The 15,014-nt window shown below is 49.0% G+C and overlaps 1 protein-coding gene across 7 annotated transcripts in view; it reads right to left on the reverse strand.

Moving 5' to 3' along the window:
- Window positions 1-4,636: 4,636 nt before the first annotated feature.
- Window positions 4,637-15,014, reverse strand: part of Pacsin2 (protein kinase C and casein kinase substrate in neurons 2) — a 91,283-nt gene continuing 80,905 nt past the window's right edge. For 4 of the 7 annotated variants that reach the window (XM_031351045.1, XM_031351017.1, XM_031351036.1 and 1 more), the window contains 5 exons: window positions 14,819-14,939; window positions 10,692-10,813; window positions 8,633-8,755; window positions 7,947-8,143; window positions 6,517-6,660 (listed from right to left, as the gene is read on the reverse strand). In XM_031351045.1, coding sequence (XP_031206905.1) covers window positions 6,548-6,660; window positions 7,947-8,143; window positions 8,633-8,755; window positions 10,692-10,813; window positions 14,819-14,939 — 676 coding nt within the window. In that variant the 3' untranslated portion in view covers window positions 6,517-6,547. Of the gene's footprint in view, window positions 6,661-7,946; window positions 8,144-8,632; window positions 8,756-10,691; window positions 10,814-14,818; window positions 14,940-15,014 lie in introns of all 7 variants that reach the window. The other 3 variants (XM_031351001.1, XM_031351007.1, XM_031351052.1) reach the window with 3 other exon arrangements.

Raw genomic sequence — 15,014 nt, forward strand, 5'->3', positions numbered from 1 at the left:
ATCTGCCCAGGATCTTCTAGCTTTCATAGTCTCTGGTGAGAACTCTGGTCTGATAGGCCTGCCTTTATATGTTACTTGACCTTTTTCCCTTACTGCTTTTAAAATTCTTTGTTTAGTGCATTTGATGTTTTGATTATTATGTGACAGGAGGAATTTCTTTTCTGGTCCAGTCTATTTGGAGTTCTGTAGGCTTCTTGTATGTTCATGGGCATCTCTTTCTTTAGGTTAGGGAAGTTTTCTTTTATAATTTTGTTGAAGATATTTACTGGCCCATTATATTGGGAGTCTTCACTCTCTTCTATACCTATTTATCCTTAGGTTTGGTCTTCTCATTGCGTCCTGGATTTCCTAGATGTTTTGGGGTTTTGCATTTTCTTTGACTGTTGTGTCAATGTTTTCTATGGTGTCTTCTGCCCCTGAGACTCTCTCTTCTATCTCTTGTATTCTGTTGGTGATGTTTGCATCTATGACTCCTGATTTCTTTCCTAGGTTTTGTATCATCAGGGTTGTCTCTCTTTCTGATTTCTTTATTGTTTCTATTTTCATTTTTAGATTCTGGATGTTTTTGCTCATTTCCTTCAACTGTTTGTGTTTTCCTGTAGTTCTTTAAGGGATTTTTGTGTTTCCTCTTGTAGGGCTTCTAGCTGTTTACCTGTGTTCTCCTGTATTTCTTTGAGGGTGCTATTTATGTCTTTCTTAAAGTTCTGTATCATCATCATGAGAAGTGATTTTATATCTGATTCTTGCTTTTCCAGTGTAATGGTGTGCCCAGGACTTGCTATGGTGGGAGAATTGGGTTATGATGATGCCAAGTGATCTTGGTTTGTGTTGTTCATTTTCTTATGCTTGCCCCCTGCCATCTGGTTATCTCTAGTGCTACCTGCCCTTGCTAAATCTGACTGGAGTCTGTCCTTCCTGTGATCCTGGTTGTGTCAGAACTCCTCAGAGTCAAGCTGTCTCTGTGATCCTGTGATCCTGGGTTTGTTAGAGCACCTGGGATTGGAGCTTCCTCTGAGTGTTGTGGGACTGGCTGGGGAACTTGCACCCAAGGTCTGCTCAGGGCACCCGCCCAGAGAGACTGGAAGGAACCTGAGCCACTGGGCTGGTGGAGTTCCTGTGTGCCTGGTCCTGCTGGTCCCAGTTACTCCTGGTGTTGGGACAGATGTTGGGTCCTCCTCACCTCTGATCCTGGGCATGTCAGAACGCCTGGGAGTGGAGTTTCCTCTGGGTGTTGTGGGACTAGCTGTGGAGCTTGCACCCAAGGTCTGCTCAGGACACCAGCCCAGAGAGACCTGCAAGAGTTCTGCCTTTTAACTGGTGTTGGTAGCATCAAAGCGATAGTAGTACTTCTGACTATGAAGAGGATCAAATGGGTGACCCCCCCCCCCCACCAGACAGGGTCTCAGTATGTACCTAGAATTCACCATGTTTATCAGGCTGGCCTCCAACTCAGAGAGATCCCCGTCTCTGCCTCCCAAGATTAAAGATATGTACCACCATAGCTGGTGCTAAGTGTCAGGGGCACCAGTGGGCACAGGCAAGGGGCCCAGTACTGTGTTCTCTGAGGCAAGTGCTCCCAGGCCAACATCATAGTCTAGCTTGAAAGAACCTGGGCTATCATGGCTGGGTCTGAAGTCTTACTCTGTTCCACAGTAGCTTTTCCACTTCAATCAAGTTGCCTCTGCGATTCAGTTTCCTCCTCTATAAAATAAAGATAACAACTACCAAGTCCACTGGGTTGCCATGAGGATTAAACAAGTCAGACGTTAAACGTTTAGGACAGGGACTCATAAAGAGCGAGATATATGTCTCTGAATGCCCTGTTTTACAGATGAGCAAAGCCAGGCTCAGGGAACTCAAAAGTTTTCTGCAAGGGCTCAGGTGACTGGGGTCATACAAGAGGATCCAAGCTTGGACGCAGGATCCTGTTACACCTGACAGCAGATCCCAGCTTCTTCCTAGATGGTGTTGTGTCCTCACAGGTGGATGCAATGGACAGGACCCCTCGGGTATGTGTGTGCAAGCACATGTGGAGACCCAAGGTTAGCATCCTGCCCTAAGGACTTCACCCCCATGAGCCAACCACCTCTGCCAATATCCTCTTCTCAATCGCCATCACTCCAGTAGGGAAGATGTCAACACACAAGTATCAGAGACACATTTATCCTGCGGTGGTGCTGTTCTGACCTTGAGTCTGGGTACTTAACCCATAGGCTGACCCACACTGAGCTTGGCCTGGTCAAGCTGTCTCCATCATGGCTCTAGTTCTTTCAACTGTGGAAAATTTTGATCTGGTTTCATCCTGACCCCAGGGTCCTTCTGTCTCCTTACTAGAGGATCTCACACGTGAGACTGAGGTCACTGCTTTCCCATTTATATGGGTACCCCTCACCCAGACAGGGGTCTGTGTATCCTGAAGGTATGTAGACAATGGATGGGGAGGGTGGAGAAATCCTGTCTTGAAAACTTGTACGAGAGAGCAAAGGGGAGAGTGTTTGGCCTATGAAGAGATGGTGGTGGAACAGCAGGTACCTCAAAGAACAGGTATGACCCAGAGAGCCTGCTTTCCTGGGTCTCTTGGCTTCTGGACATCCCAGACACCCCACAGTCACCCTAACTGATCTCACTTTGCAGTAATGAGGCACAGGTATTTGCTAGTGTCAAGGTGTGGTCCTCTGTAGTCCAGTGAAGAGAGGAAGAAGGGAGGGAGGGAGGACTCGGGATGCTTTGTACTGGAATTGGGGGAAAGCTTAAGAAACAGGGAGTACTTCGCCTCACTGATCTAGTCCTAGACTGGGATCCTCTACCTGTCTTATTATCAGAGCCTTCCAGGATCAACACACATGACCAGCGACATTCTTGTCCCCATGAAGGACTGATCTGGCACCTTCCCAAGGGTATACACTGGTTCTACTTGGTTTGGGCTGCTGGGATTCTAGCACATAATAGGTACTCAGTAAGTGCTTGTACATGTACGACTATCTAGTGAATGAAGCTCTTGCCCACTAGGAGAGGCAACCCGATTTACAGATGTTGTTGCTTGCTATGTCTGCTGGCAAGTCTTGCCTTCCCCTCATCTGGCCTCAATTTCCTTCTTCCCTCTGAACCATGAGGGAGTTAATATGGTGTCCACGAGATCCTTTATAAACCTTCCTTACTCCCAACTAGATGAGGTATAAGCAGTCCCCCTTCAGGCTTGCCTTAACAACCTGAGGCATTTGCATGGCCCAGACCCTCAGGCTCCTCAGAGAAGGCTAAGTCAAGCCGAGCAGAGGCAGGTTGGCTTAGATAGCAATGTCGTCCATCTGCAGAGACCTCTGGCCAGTGTCTGAGCTTGGGCTGTAGCAGAGCCAGACCCCAGCCTGGTCACTGAACCATGCTTACATTACAGTGCAGGGAAACAGGCTTGGATCTCCTGTCCAGGTATAGTCTGGGGCTCACTACATTCTACTTAGAGTGTGGAGAGCTCTTGGGCCACTTCCAGGAATTTGGCAAGAATATTTACACTGGGGCTAGAACAAAGGAGTAGGCTTAGATAGAACTAGACATCAGGCTAGCACAAGGAAGTAGGCTCAAGATAAATACAGCTGAGGAACTTGTTCTCTGGATCTTGATTGCCTTAAGATCCTGAATACAGTAATCATGGGAACTTTGTTCCTTGACTACTCTGTTTATGCCTTAGGTCTGACCACATTCTTTGATGTACCTAGAATAATAAAAGCAGATAAAAATTAAACTTGTTTTAATAAAAATTAAACTTGTTTCAGTCTTAGCACTTGCTGGAGGCCTATACTATAATGTTGTCTAATTGTCTTTTGTTTCTTTCTCACTCCCTCCTTTAGACCCTGCCGACTGACTGAGCTGGCTTGGTCACTAGTGTCAACCCAAGGGCCCTAGTGGTAATAGCTTTGATCCAGTGCAGGAGTGATGGGAGGCCAAGAGGACCTGGGATCCCAACCTGGGTGGAACAGAAAAAGCAGCCAATGGCTGCAGAAGGTCCTGGCCCAGCCTTGGTGATGATAACCACATGGACTTCCATCCTCCTGGGGAAACTGGCCACCGTGCACAGTGCGCTTCCTACGTTTAACCCTCAGGGAAGGGTAGGAGATAATAGGAGGGCTGTACAGGACCCTCAAGCTTCCTTATTTGAATAAGGGTGTTAAGAAAGGACCTTGCAGGAGTGGTCATTACATCCCACTTCTAGCCCCCAGGACAGCAAGGAGAGGTTGGCTGTTCCAGATCCAAGAGCTGGCCTTAGACTATGGTCTGCTCACAGAGCCTCGGGCAAATCATTAACCTGGAGCTTGTAAAACCTATCTATTTTTCTATTAACTGTGCGGCAGGCCAGAGGAGTGTTAGAGCACCTGGACCGGTGGTATTATTGTGGTATTCAAGATACATCCCCACTTCTCAGCTTGCCAGCTGTGGGGAGATCTGCCTCTGCCTTCTCCCACTTTGTCTTCTGTTTGCTGCCTGGAGCAAATAGAGGCAGAAGCTGGTGCCCACCCAGAGCAACGGGTGGCCTGATGGTGGGCTCAAGTAGTGCTCAGAAACCAGCAGGGCAGAGGACACCTACGACACAAAGAGACTAAAAGACAAAGACTCAGGCTCTGCTCTGCTGAGCAAAGTAACACTGTAGGAAGGCCAGAGAGCAGCTTTACTAGTGTTTGAAGAGAGCAGCAGCAGCAGTCCGTTCACCTGGACTGGTCAGGGCTAGCGCGTTGGCTTTATCTCCTTAGCTGATCCCAACAGGAGGCGGGATCTTTGGACGTTCTCTGTGCGCATAGGACCAGCTGGGACCTGCATTGATCACATTATACCCAAAGATCATCTACTTGAAAAAACATCACAATGGCACACAAGGGTCAACACACAGTAGGCACACACACGTTTGGGGAGGAGTGGCTACTGGTCAGGGGAGAGAGGGTGGCACCAGGGATGCCCTCCACAGGGATGCCCAAGGTGCCTCAAGTCCCCAGCGTCTGGTGCGGGAACTGAGACATGGTCCTGAGAAGGGATCCTATGTACTGGATCTTGCCCAGTTTCAAAGCTGGTGCACCCCCAAGGAGACAGGTCTATCAGCTGTGTGAGCATGAGGGTGGATGCAAGGCCAAGGGACTGCTGAACACATAAGATCAACTGTTTATTGAGTTTTGTTGTTGTTGTTGTTGTTGTTCTAAAATACTATACATTTAAAGGAGTTTCTAAACGTTAAGGACTTGACAGCTTTTGGTCATTCTTTAGCTTAGGAACAAGGATTTCGGTTGGTAAGTTCTCAGGACACACAGCCACAGCAAAACAGTGCTCATGCCAAACATTGAAGAAATACAAGTTGCTTGCACACTGTCCGAACTAACAAAATAAAGTCCTCTTTGTGCCCATCCCTGGGGCTTACAACAGTCCCACTACACCTGAGGTGTGTATAGGGTGGGGTGGAACCCCTCCCTCTAACTCTCCAGTGAGTGACAAAGAGACCGAGAAGCCTATGACTACTACGAAGTCCCAGGAACTTTTCCAGTGCTTGTCATGGAGCCTGGAGCCCTGGCCAATGAGAGTCAGTCTCCTCAGCAGGCCACTCAGAGGCCAGAGGCACATCTTAACTGGGTGGGGCTGTTAGCCAGCCATGCCTGGGCTTCAATGCCATGGGCTTCAAGCAGTTGCCCAGATCTGCTGTCAGAAGCCACCAGCTCTCATTCAACAGTGGGTGAACTCTATAGAGTCTCTGAATATCAAATAATATATACAGATATACATCGAGACACATGGTCTAATGGAAAGCGTCTTACTCTACAGATGCAGCTGGTTTGAAAAGTTAGTCTTCTTACTGTTAACTTTCCAAATCACTAATAAAACTGTTAATCTGCAAAAACTGAAGCAGGGATAGAGTGAAAAAAATTTCTAAACATGGACATGTTGGGGAACGTTGCACAAGGTTAGCCCTGCAACTGGCACGTGCCACGGAACCCTGGCTGCGACAACCCCATATCTGGACACAGCACAGAGAAATGAAGACCGCTCACATGGAGAACATCTCAGATCAGTGTAGGCCATAATTTAACTGACTGGAAAAGCATATAAAAAGTATAGTAACTGTACATTGCCTTTAAATTAAAACCTCAAACTCTTTACTCAGAAAATGGCATATAAGTCTGTTCATTGAACTTGCAGATAGGGCCTCATCAGAGAAAATAATCAATGGAACAAGAATCAGTATGATCCGTCATTGACTCAGGAGAGACAAGGGCAAGAAGGTGCAGATCCATGATAGAGAAAGCTGGTGAGGGTGGGGAGGGGCCTGGCTCTCACTGTTGGACCATATCTTCCTGTGCCTAGATCTGCCCAGATGTGCAGTGTCTCATGAAATCACCAGCTCATCTGCCTTCAAAGCACACCAGGAAGCCAAGAACAACAGAGCCATCGTCTTTTGCAGGTGGAGTGGATGCCTACATGGCTGCTGGGGGCACTAGAGGTGTCACTGTCCAGGCCAAGGCTAACGGAGCTCTTGAACTGCCCATTTCCGTCTCTCCGCCAGCCTGCCCATGGACTGTCACTGGATAGCCTCGACATAGTTGGCTGGGTATAGGCCAACCTGGCCGCTGTCTAAACGTCCCTTGCACCAACCCTGTTCGTCTTCATCCTCTATCTTGGTCAGCTCATCCCCTGCAAGACAAAAAGAGGGTGGCCTTAGTAACAGGGTGGGTAACACTGACCACAGCAAATCATCTGTGCATACAAATCTCATGTGGATAGGAAACATGCTTCTAGAAGGATCCACAGAAGGTCTCCAGGGCAGAAGGGACAGGCATCCACCTGATGGTAAGGCGAGACCCTGGCTATCTCACTACTAATTTGTGTTCAAAGCTTCTGATACAGAGGCCACTGTGATGTCAAGATGGCAGCTCTCAGAGCAGCCCTGGAGCAAGCAGCAGTCCAGGTTAGAACCACTCCAGGTTCAGCCTTGCACCTACACTGTGTGGCCCAGGCTGCTTTACTTGGCCACATGCCCCATGTTTTCATTCTGTGGGGTGGCTCAAGGTGTCTTGGGGACTTTGAGGTTTCGCATCCTGAGCCATCACTGGCCTGTCAGAGAACTGGGCCAACAGCATCTGCTCCCTAGACACTTCCATCTGCAGACAAGGAGACCACTGGATGCTAGCATATGAGGCCCAGAGAGTCTGAGTGTGCTGTGTCATCACGACACAGGAGCTCACTCTGCAGGCAGTAAGGGTAAGGGGCCTGGTGGAAACTGCCTTGGTTCACAGTGAGGACAAGGGCAGGTCTAAAAAGACTAGCACACTGAAGCCTGCAGCACTGAAGAAGATGATCAAGATTAGTAGGCACGTGAGACAGCCAAGAGTAGACAGAGTTCGGGACCGGTGATGGCATCCTAACTAGCCCCCAAAGCCTTTGAAGGACACACTAGTCATTACTGTTCTTGTGAAAGGCTAAACTGTAAGCACGGCTTTTCTTGAGAGAAGCTTATGCCTAGTGGAGCAGAGATGAAGAGCTGACACCAAGGTAACCCAGAAAGGTTGCAGCTCCATGGCTTGGTGGCTGCGATACTGACTACTGTGTTAAAGAGACAGGCTGATGAGTAAACATGACAACACAGAGCTCTTAATATAACTGACAGCACATGAGATGCCTACAAAGGCAGAGGTACTAACAGCAGCTGGTGGGTGACTGACAGCCGACCAACAGTGAAGGGCAGTGGCTAACAAAGCACAAGTCAGAGATAGACAGAGATGGCTTTCAACAGGCCTGAACATGAACAGCACACTCCCATCTTCCTGGCTGGGACAGGACTAGGACATGCAGAATCTGGTAGGGGAAAAGTACTGAAGCGAAGACTCTCACATGAAACTAGCAAGAACTTGACTTCAAAAACCAAAAACAAATCCCCTCCTCGGGCTGGCCTCTATTCCCTGGAAAGGGAGGTTACCTACCAGCCTTGAAGCTCAGCTCATCATGTTCCTGCCCCTCATAGTCATAGAGGGCCCGAACTCGCACTTCTGTTCCTGAGGTAGTATCCTCATCAAATGGGTTAGAGTCCCCGTTGGCATCCGTGGAGGAGAAAGGGTTGTTAGCCTCATCGTCAGACCAGTCAGCAGGGTAATTCTGAGTCTTCTCATAGCTGCTGACACTGCAACAGAGGATGACATGAGGATCTTAGCATAGGACTCACAGAGAATGGGTCCCCACCCAGAGTTCCTGCTTCACAGGCAGGTACAGCCAGGCCCCTCAGAGCCTTCATGCCATTCACACTCATCCTGAGCCCTCAAGAGAAGCTGGAGGCTGTGAATATCCCAGAGTAGTGCCTGCAGGTAGAGCTTTACCCACTTCAGCAGGTCCCTGGTTTATACTGCCTGCCTATCTTCCTGTAGTGGTGCTGCTCAGGCTTTAAAAGGTTAACATAGGACAGAGAAAAAGCAACCGAAGAGTGTTAGCTGTGCCCTCCCAAAGAGGTAGAGAGGCCCAACACTGTCCCACCAGATCTGGAATGTGCCCAGGTCCTGCAGGACCCGGGCACTGCTGAAGTGCTGAGGGGTGAGACCCCAAGAGACCCCTGGATAGAGAGAGGAGACACAAGAGAGCGAGGTGGAAGCCAGAGGGAAATGTGTTGTTCACCAACTTTTTGGCCTTAATGTCCTCCTTCTCACTGACGCTGCTGCCCGTGTCGTCCTCGTCCTCGAAGGGGTTGTAGCTGGACTGTAACTGCGTGGACTGGGCGGGGTTGCTCGGGACACTAAGGTTGCTATGGGGAGAAAGAGAGCTTTCAGGGATCACAGCTTGGGGCCCACTAAAGGCCCTGGTGAGGAAGACAGTGACAGTATCTCCAGTTACAGCAGCTCCTCATCTGAGGATAGGAGAGGGAGCTGACAGAAGATTATTTTAGTCAGACATGTGGCTACATGTTGACGAGTCAATACACCTTGATCAACTCTATGTTAACTGTGCAGCACACGTGCACAAGCACTTCCTCTTTCAGGGTTTCTCCAGTCCCCTAGCCCCTCATTTCCACATAAGGCTTAGCCAGTGGGACAGAAGGACAGGAAACAGCAGCCACAGAAAGACTATCTATGGAGCAGGGGACTCCCAGGCTCTGTGGTGACACTTCTAACTACTAAATAGTGCACTGGCCAGCTCCCTGGTGCTGAGGTTTCCACAAGCAGAACTAGAGCTTGCTTCATAGCAGGGTCCTCTAGTGCTCTGGAGTCAAATCATTCTTGTAACTTTGCCAATTTGCTCTCAGCCCAGTGTTAACTAGAGTGACACTGGGCACTAGGGAGAGGGATGAGGGGCTGCAGGGTGTAGAACAGTACTGTCAGGGAGCCACCACAAGAACAACATAAGAAAGAGTCACCCAAGGCCAGCAGCACTCAATCTGTGGGTCACAACCCCTTTGTAGGTGTGTCAAACGATCCTTTCACAGGGATCGATTAAGACTATTAGAAAACAGATTATTTTCATTATGATTCATAAAAGTAGCAGAATTATAGTTATGAAGAAGCAATGAAAATAATTTCATGGTTGGGGTCAACATACCATGAGGAACTGTATTAATGGGTCACAGCATTAGGAAGGTTGAGGGTCACTGGACTCTTTCAGCAACAACTGCCACCTCCATCAGTGGCCAGGGCTTTGGTCAGCAGCATCCTTAAGCTGAGCAGCTACTACCCCAGGGCCAAGCAGGTGGGGCTGGGAACCCTCATGTGCCAGGCTGACCCTGACTGGCTGCTTGTGTACAGGCAGTATGTTTGACACTAGCAGACCCTCTGCCCTCCTAAGCTCCCTGCTCCAGCTGACTCTAAAGGATCTTGGTGCTGGGCCTTGAACTGGAACATTCTAGTCACTAGTCCACAGGACCTCTGGAGTCCAGTTCCTTCCCTCCAATCTCTAGGTTTAAGCACACCAGGAGGACCTCTTGGTTCTGAGGTTGGGGACTCAACACAGCTTTTTGTAGAGACTGTAAGCACAGTAGCAGAGCAGGACCAGCTCTGTGTGACTGGGGAGCCGGGGATGGTAGGGGCTTAGTGCCTGGGCCATAAGTATGTCACTAGAACCTGAGCTAAGGTGACCATTATCTAAGTGCAGAGGCTCTAGTCAAGTCCTACAGCATACACTTTCCAGAATGTTCTAATGACCACAGTTGGTACTTGTTCTATCCACAAGATTTTTTAGACAAAGAAGCCAGAGTCTTAAAGACAAGGAGGTGCTCTCTTCAGAGTGCTGGGCCTGAAGCAGGGCCTTGACTTGCCAGGCAAGTGATCGGCTGCTGAGTTACACTCCAAGCTTATTCAGAAATAACTAACACTAAGTAAGGGGACAGTTGACCATCCCCCACTGTCCTGGCACCTGCACAAAGAAGTCCCAATAGGATGATCCCACTGATATGTCTCTATCTGCTGTGTCTACCTAGGGCTGCCCCATGGGAATGAACACAAGCAGCTACCACCAGCACCTCTGTTACCAGGACAGGTACAATGTGCAAAAGGCTCCTTCTCTGGATCTTTCAGGAGCTCCAGCATGAGCAGAAAGAACAGAGAGATGGGCTCCACCCAGAGCTCAGGGAGTTCCCAGAACATTTGGAAATCATCCAAATGCCCAAGATGATGGCATCTCAGGACCTGCAGATGCTCTCATTTCTGAGAAGATGGTCAGTTTCGACTGAAGCTGTGATTGGAGCTCACCTGCCAGGCTTGTTCTGTCCAGACTGGTCACCTGTCTGGTTGATTCCTGTTAGGGTGACGCCGTCAGCAGCCTTCTTCTTCTCTCTCCGGCTGAGAGTTCGATTCAGATCTGCAGACCACTCCTGGGCAAGGGACCACCGGAAGAAAATGGGAGGTTCATTTCTGCGGAACCACAGTGGTCCAAAATACCAGCTCAGCCAGCCCCTACCCACCCCATGCAACTGCAATACTTAGCCTTGTGGCCCTGCTCTCCTGTTTCCCAGCAAACCTCAAGCTGCCTCTTCTAAACGTTATGATGGTTGGTCCCCATATAACCACAGGGCCCTGATGTGAAACAGCAGACTTTATAGGACATGCTGGTGACAACAGAACTAGGTTTGAGGGCTGGGGATATAGTTTAGTAGTATAGTGTCTGCCTAGCATACATGAGGTCCTGGATTCTACTCCAAATGACACACACCCACACACCTGTCTCCTCGGCCCCCATCCCAGAAACACTGCATCACAGCTGGTGATGCTTACTGTCTGTCTATCTGTTGGTTATAAATAATGTGTTTTGGTCAAAGGACATTTATTTTTCTTTATATCCTGACTTTTTTAAAAATTTATTTAATGTATGTGAGTACACTGTAGCTGTCTTCAGACACACCAGAAGAGGGCATCCGATCCTATTACAGATGGTTGTGAGCCACCATGTGGTTGCTGGGAATTGACCTCAGGATCTCTAGGAAGAGCAGTCAGTGCTCTCAACCGCTGATCCATCTCTCCAGCCTGCTTACTGTCTTTTATTACAGTCCTGGAGAGCCTTCTAATCCCATTGCTTGCTCAACCATGGCTTTTAGGCTCTATCCTCCCTGTGCCAGCATTGGCTCTTGTAGTCTTGAGCCAGTCCTGTGGGGAGCCTGGCTGAGGCACAAGGCCTAGTCCTTGAGTCCTAAGGACCCTTTCCATTTATGCCCTGAACTCTAAATCACCATGTTAACAGTTATCTGAAGGAACTCGAGCAAGTCTGCTACATAGCAAACTGAACCTCGGCCTGAAAATCAGCTCAGAGGCTAGGTGGCTGTCTCACGGCAGAGGAGGAAAGCACGGAATGCTCAGGTCTCCAAAGGGCTCTCCCTGACATGCCATGCCAGTTTTTTGGTTTTGGCTTCTTTTTTTTTTTTTGAGACAGGGTGTTTCTGTAGTGTTTCTGGCTGTACTGAAACTCAGTAGACTAGGCTGGCCTTGAACTCAGAGATCTGCCTGCCTCTGCTTCCCAAGTGCTGGGATTAAAGGCATGCCCCCCAACTACCTGGCTTGTAGTGCCACTTTTAATCAGTGTGACACACTGGCAACTATTGGAGAAGATCAGACGGCTTATGCCCCATTGTGGATTGCCCTGGTGTTGTTTTTATTTTGATGTTAATTCCACTTCCTCAAGAGGGACTGCCCCAACAAGGAGTGGATTACTTACTCCTTTTATTTTATGTGAACCTTTTCCCCATTTTAATTGGTCAAATAAAGGCTAGAGACTGTGATTGGGCAGTGGAAGGAAAAGGTGGGGCTGGAGGTTTTAGAGAAGGGGAAAAGAAGAACGAGAGAGGCAGAGGAGATGAGACAGAGGAAGACAGAAGAAATGGAAGTGGAAGGAAGATGGCTTGGAGCAGCCACAGACAGTAAGGGGTCTCCTGGCTGGGAATAGAGCAGTAATGGTGCATCTGCCCAGTCTAGGCTGCAGCTTGTAAATGTTATAACTGACTTGTGTGTTCTTTACATGGGCTTATTGGGGCTGGAGATTTATTACAGCAATATCCCCAGGGTTTCTGTTTTCTCAACAAGAAGCTATCACCAACTGTTGAAATATATAGTTTGGAAGGTGCTAGGTCTTGATTTTCCAAAAAAATACCATGTGTTATCCTTAATGAGTTCTCCTTACCTCCCATCTCCATTTATCAAACAAGTATGATTATAATCAGTAAGATGGCTAATCAGGTAAAAGCACTTGCCTTGAACGGGAGACGACCTGAGTTCAAGCCCCAGACGCCATGGAAGGATGGGAGGACAGTACCAGCTACAAAGCTGTTTCTGACTCCACACTCCCTCTCTCCTCTCCCTCCACCCTTCCTTATACACACACAAATTAAATTTAATCTAATGTACCTTGGTGCACAGCTTTGTCCCCTATTACAAAATATCAGGGTTACAAGTCATCTTAGATATTACACTTAGCCTAGCTTTTGATTTGTCAGATGAGAAAATATAGAGGCCAAGAAAAACTGAAGCGTCTACCAGTCTTGGGCTATGGACCTCAGCCTGTGCTGAGCACATGACTGTGCTAGTGGAAATAAGTGGGCTAAGACTCAGTCAGATCCTCAAGTTCCCCACAGGCCCTCTACATAGAAATGGACTCTAACAGGGCAGCTCTTGGGGATGGGTGGGATTGGCAAAGGCACTTTGGAAGGAAGGGCTAATGCCACAGAACTGGGGGCCAGTGCAGACGGCACCGAGTGCCACAGAACTGGGGGCCAGTGCAGACGGCACCGAGTGCCACAGAACTGGGGGCCAGTGCAGACGGCACCGAGTGCCACAGAACTGGGGGCCAGTGCAGACGGCACCGAGTGCCACAGAACTGGGGGCCAGTGCAGACGGCACCGAGTGCCACAGAACTGGGGGCCAGTGCAGACGGCACCGAGTGCCACAGAACTGGGGGCCAGTGCAGACGGCACTGAGTGGGCTGACCACATGCAGCAGGCAGCTTAGTGATCCATGACTTAATCATAAAATTGGAACTTACTTCATCCTTGTGGCATGAAAAATGAAAACAACTTCATTAGAGAAAGTCAGACACAACCTGGTAACAGCTATCAATGTTACAAAGGGAACACAGGAGGGCCGCTTCCCAGCCAGGGGCCCACAGAGAGGAGCCCACCGACTCTGTGACTTCCAGGAGGAGAGCCCTGGCCAGTCTTTTCCACGTTTCCCCTGTTGGTATAGCAGGCACTCTGAAGGAAGCAGCAGGGTGTCGTGCACATGGTGCGATGGGCCATGCTAGAGGAACATGAAGACTGGAAGCTGAAGCCAAACGATGCCTCAGATAGCCCTGCGGACGCTTCTTCCCACGGTGCTGTGCCAGGGCAAGGACCATTTCCTCTATGGCCTCGCCCACTAGAAAAGGCCCTGGACCCAATGTCTCCTGGGGCCCCACCTGTTCTGCAGCCTCCTGATGGGTATGTGTAGGGGATGCTCAGTGCAGCTTCTGCCATTTAGAGAAATCATCAATTTCCAGAGACCAGATGTGTGGAGGTGAGGACTGACAGGTGTAGGAACTGCAGAACTTGTGGGGAGCCCAGGTCTATGTGATAACCCAGCATAGATAGCTCATCCCCTGCAATAACTCTGGGTTGCTATTCATGCTTTAACATGGAAAAACTAAGCCACATAAGGGATACCTGCTTGCTCCAGTCCCACAAAGTAAGGACAGATGCAGCCCAGGCTCCGGCTACTATTGGGCAGAAAAGCCACAGGGCCACGCTGGAGGCATCTGTCTGCTTGGAGGACTCTTCTCAGCAGTTACAGGGTGGGGCTCATAACACACCCAGTGAATCAAAGGGCAGAATGCCTTCCTTCAGGGAACAAGGCTCGTGGTACTTCTGGCCACTGCCTTCTATACCACAGTCAGAGAACTCGGTGACCCTGGGGATCAAGCCGTAACTTCAAGATTCCAAGGCCCTTAGATTTATAGCATAAAGATACTGCATAGCCCACAAAATTGAAGATTTACAGCCCAAGGCAGGAAAATGGTTAAGAAAAGCAGGTCATTGATACCAGCCCTACTTGGGGCCCAATATAAGGCCTGTAGACTGAATGGCTACTTCATTTTCCAGACACCCTGTATGGTGGGATAAATACAAAGTTGTTTTTTTTGTTTGTTTTGTTTTGTTTTTTGTTTGTTTGGTTTTCTTGTCTAGGTCAAGAAGGGAGTGCCAATGGTAGGAATTTAGATGGCTTGGGACACTAGACACCCGTCAGAACAATTAAACATACAAAGCAGGGAGTGAGAACAACATTTAGAGCTCAAGTAAAAGGGCAGAGGTCTCAGTTCCCAATTATAGGTGAGCAGAATTGTAGGCACACAACCTCCTTACCTCAAACTGTGGCCAGTTCATAGCCATGCCTGGGCCATGGTTAGCCCGGAACCACCTCAGGTCCTCTACCGCATCAGCTGCCTTGATGCTCTGCTCCAGCTCTCGGTAAATGGTTTTGTAGCTAAACCAGAGACAGAATGAGAGCTCTATAAAGGACAGGGCCAGCCACCATGCCTCAGAGCCACAGCACAGCAGG

This window comes from Mastomys coucha, unplaced genomic scaffold, assembly GCF_008632895.1.
Source record: "Mastomys coucha isolate ucsf_1 unplaced genomic scaffold, UCSF_Mcou_1 pScaffold11, whole genome shotgun sequence".
Taxonomy (NCBI): domain Eukaryota; kingdom Metazoa; phylum Chordata; class Mammalia; order Rodentia; family Muridae; genus Mastomys; species Mastomys coucha.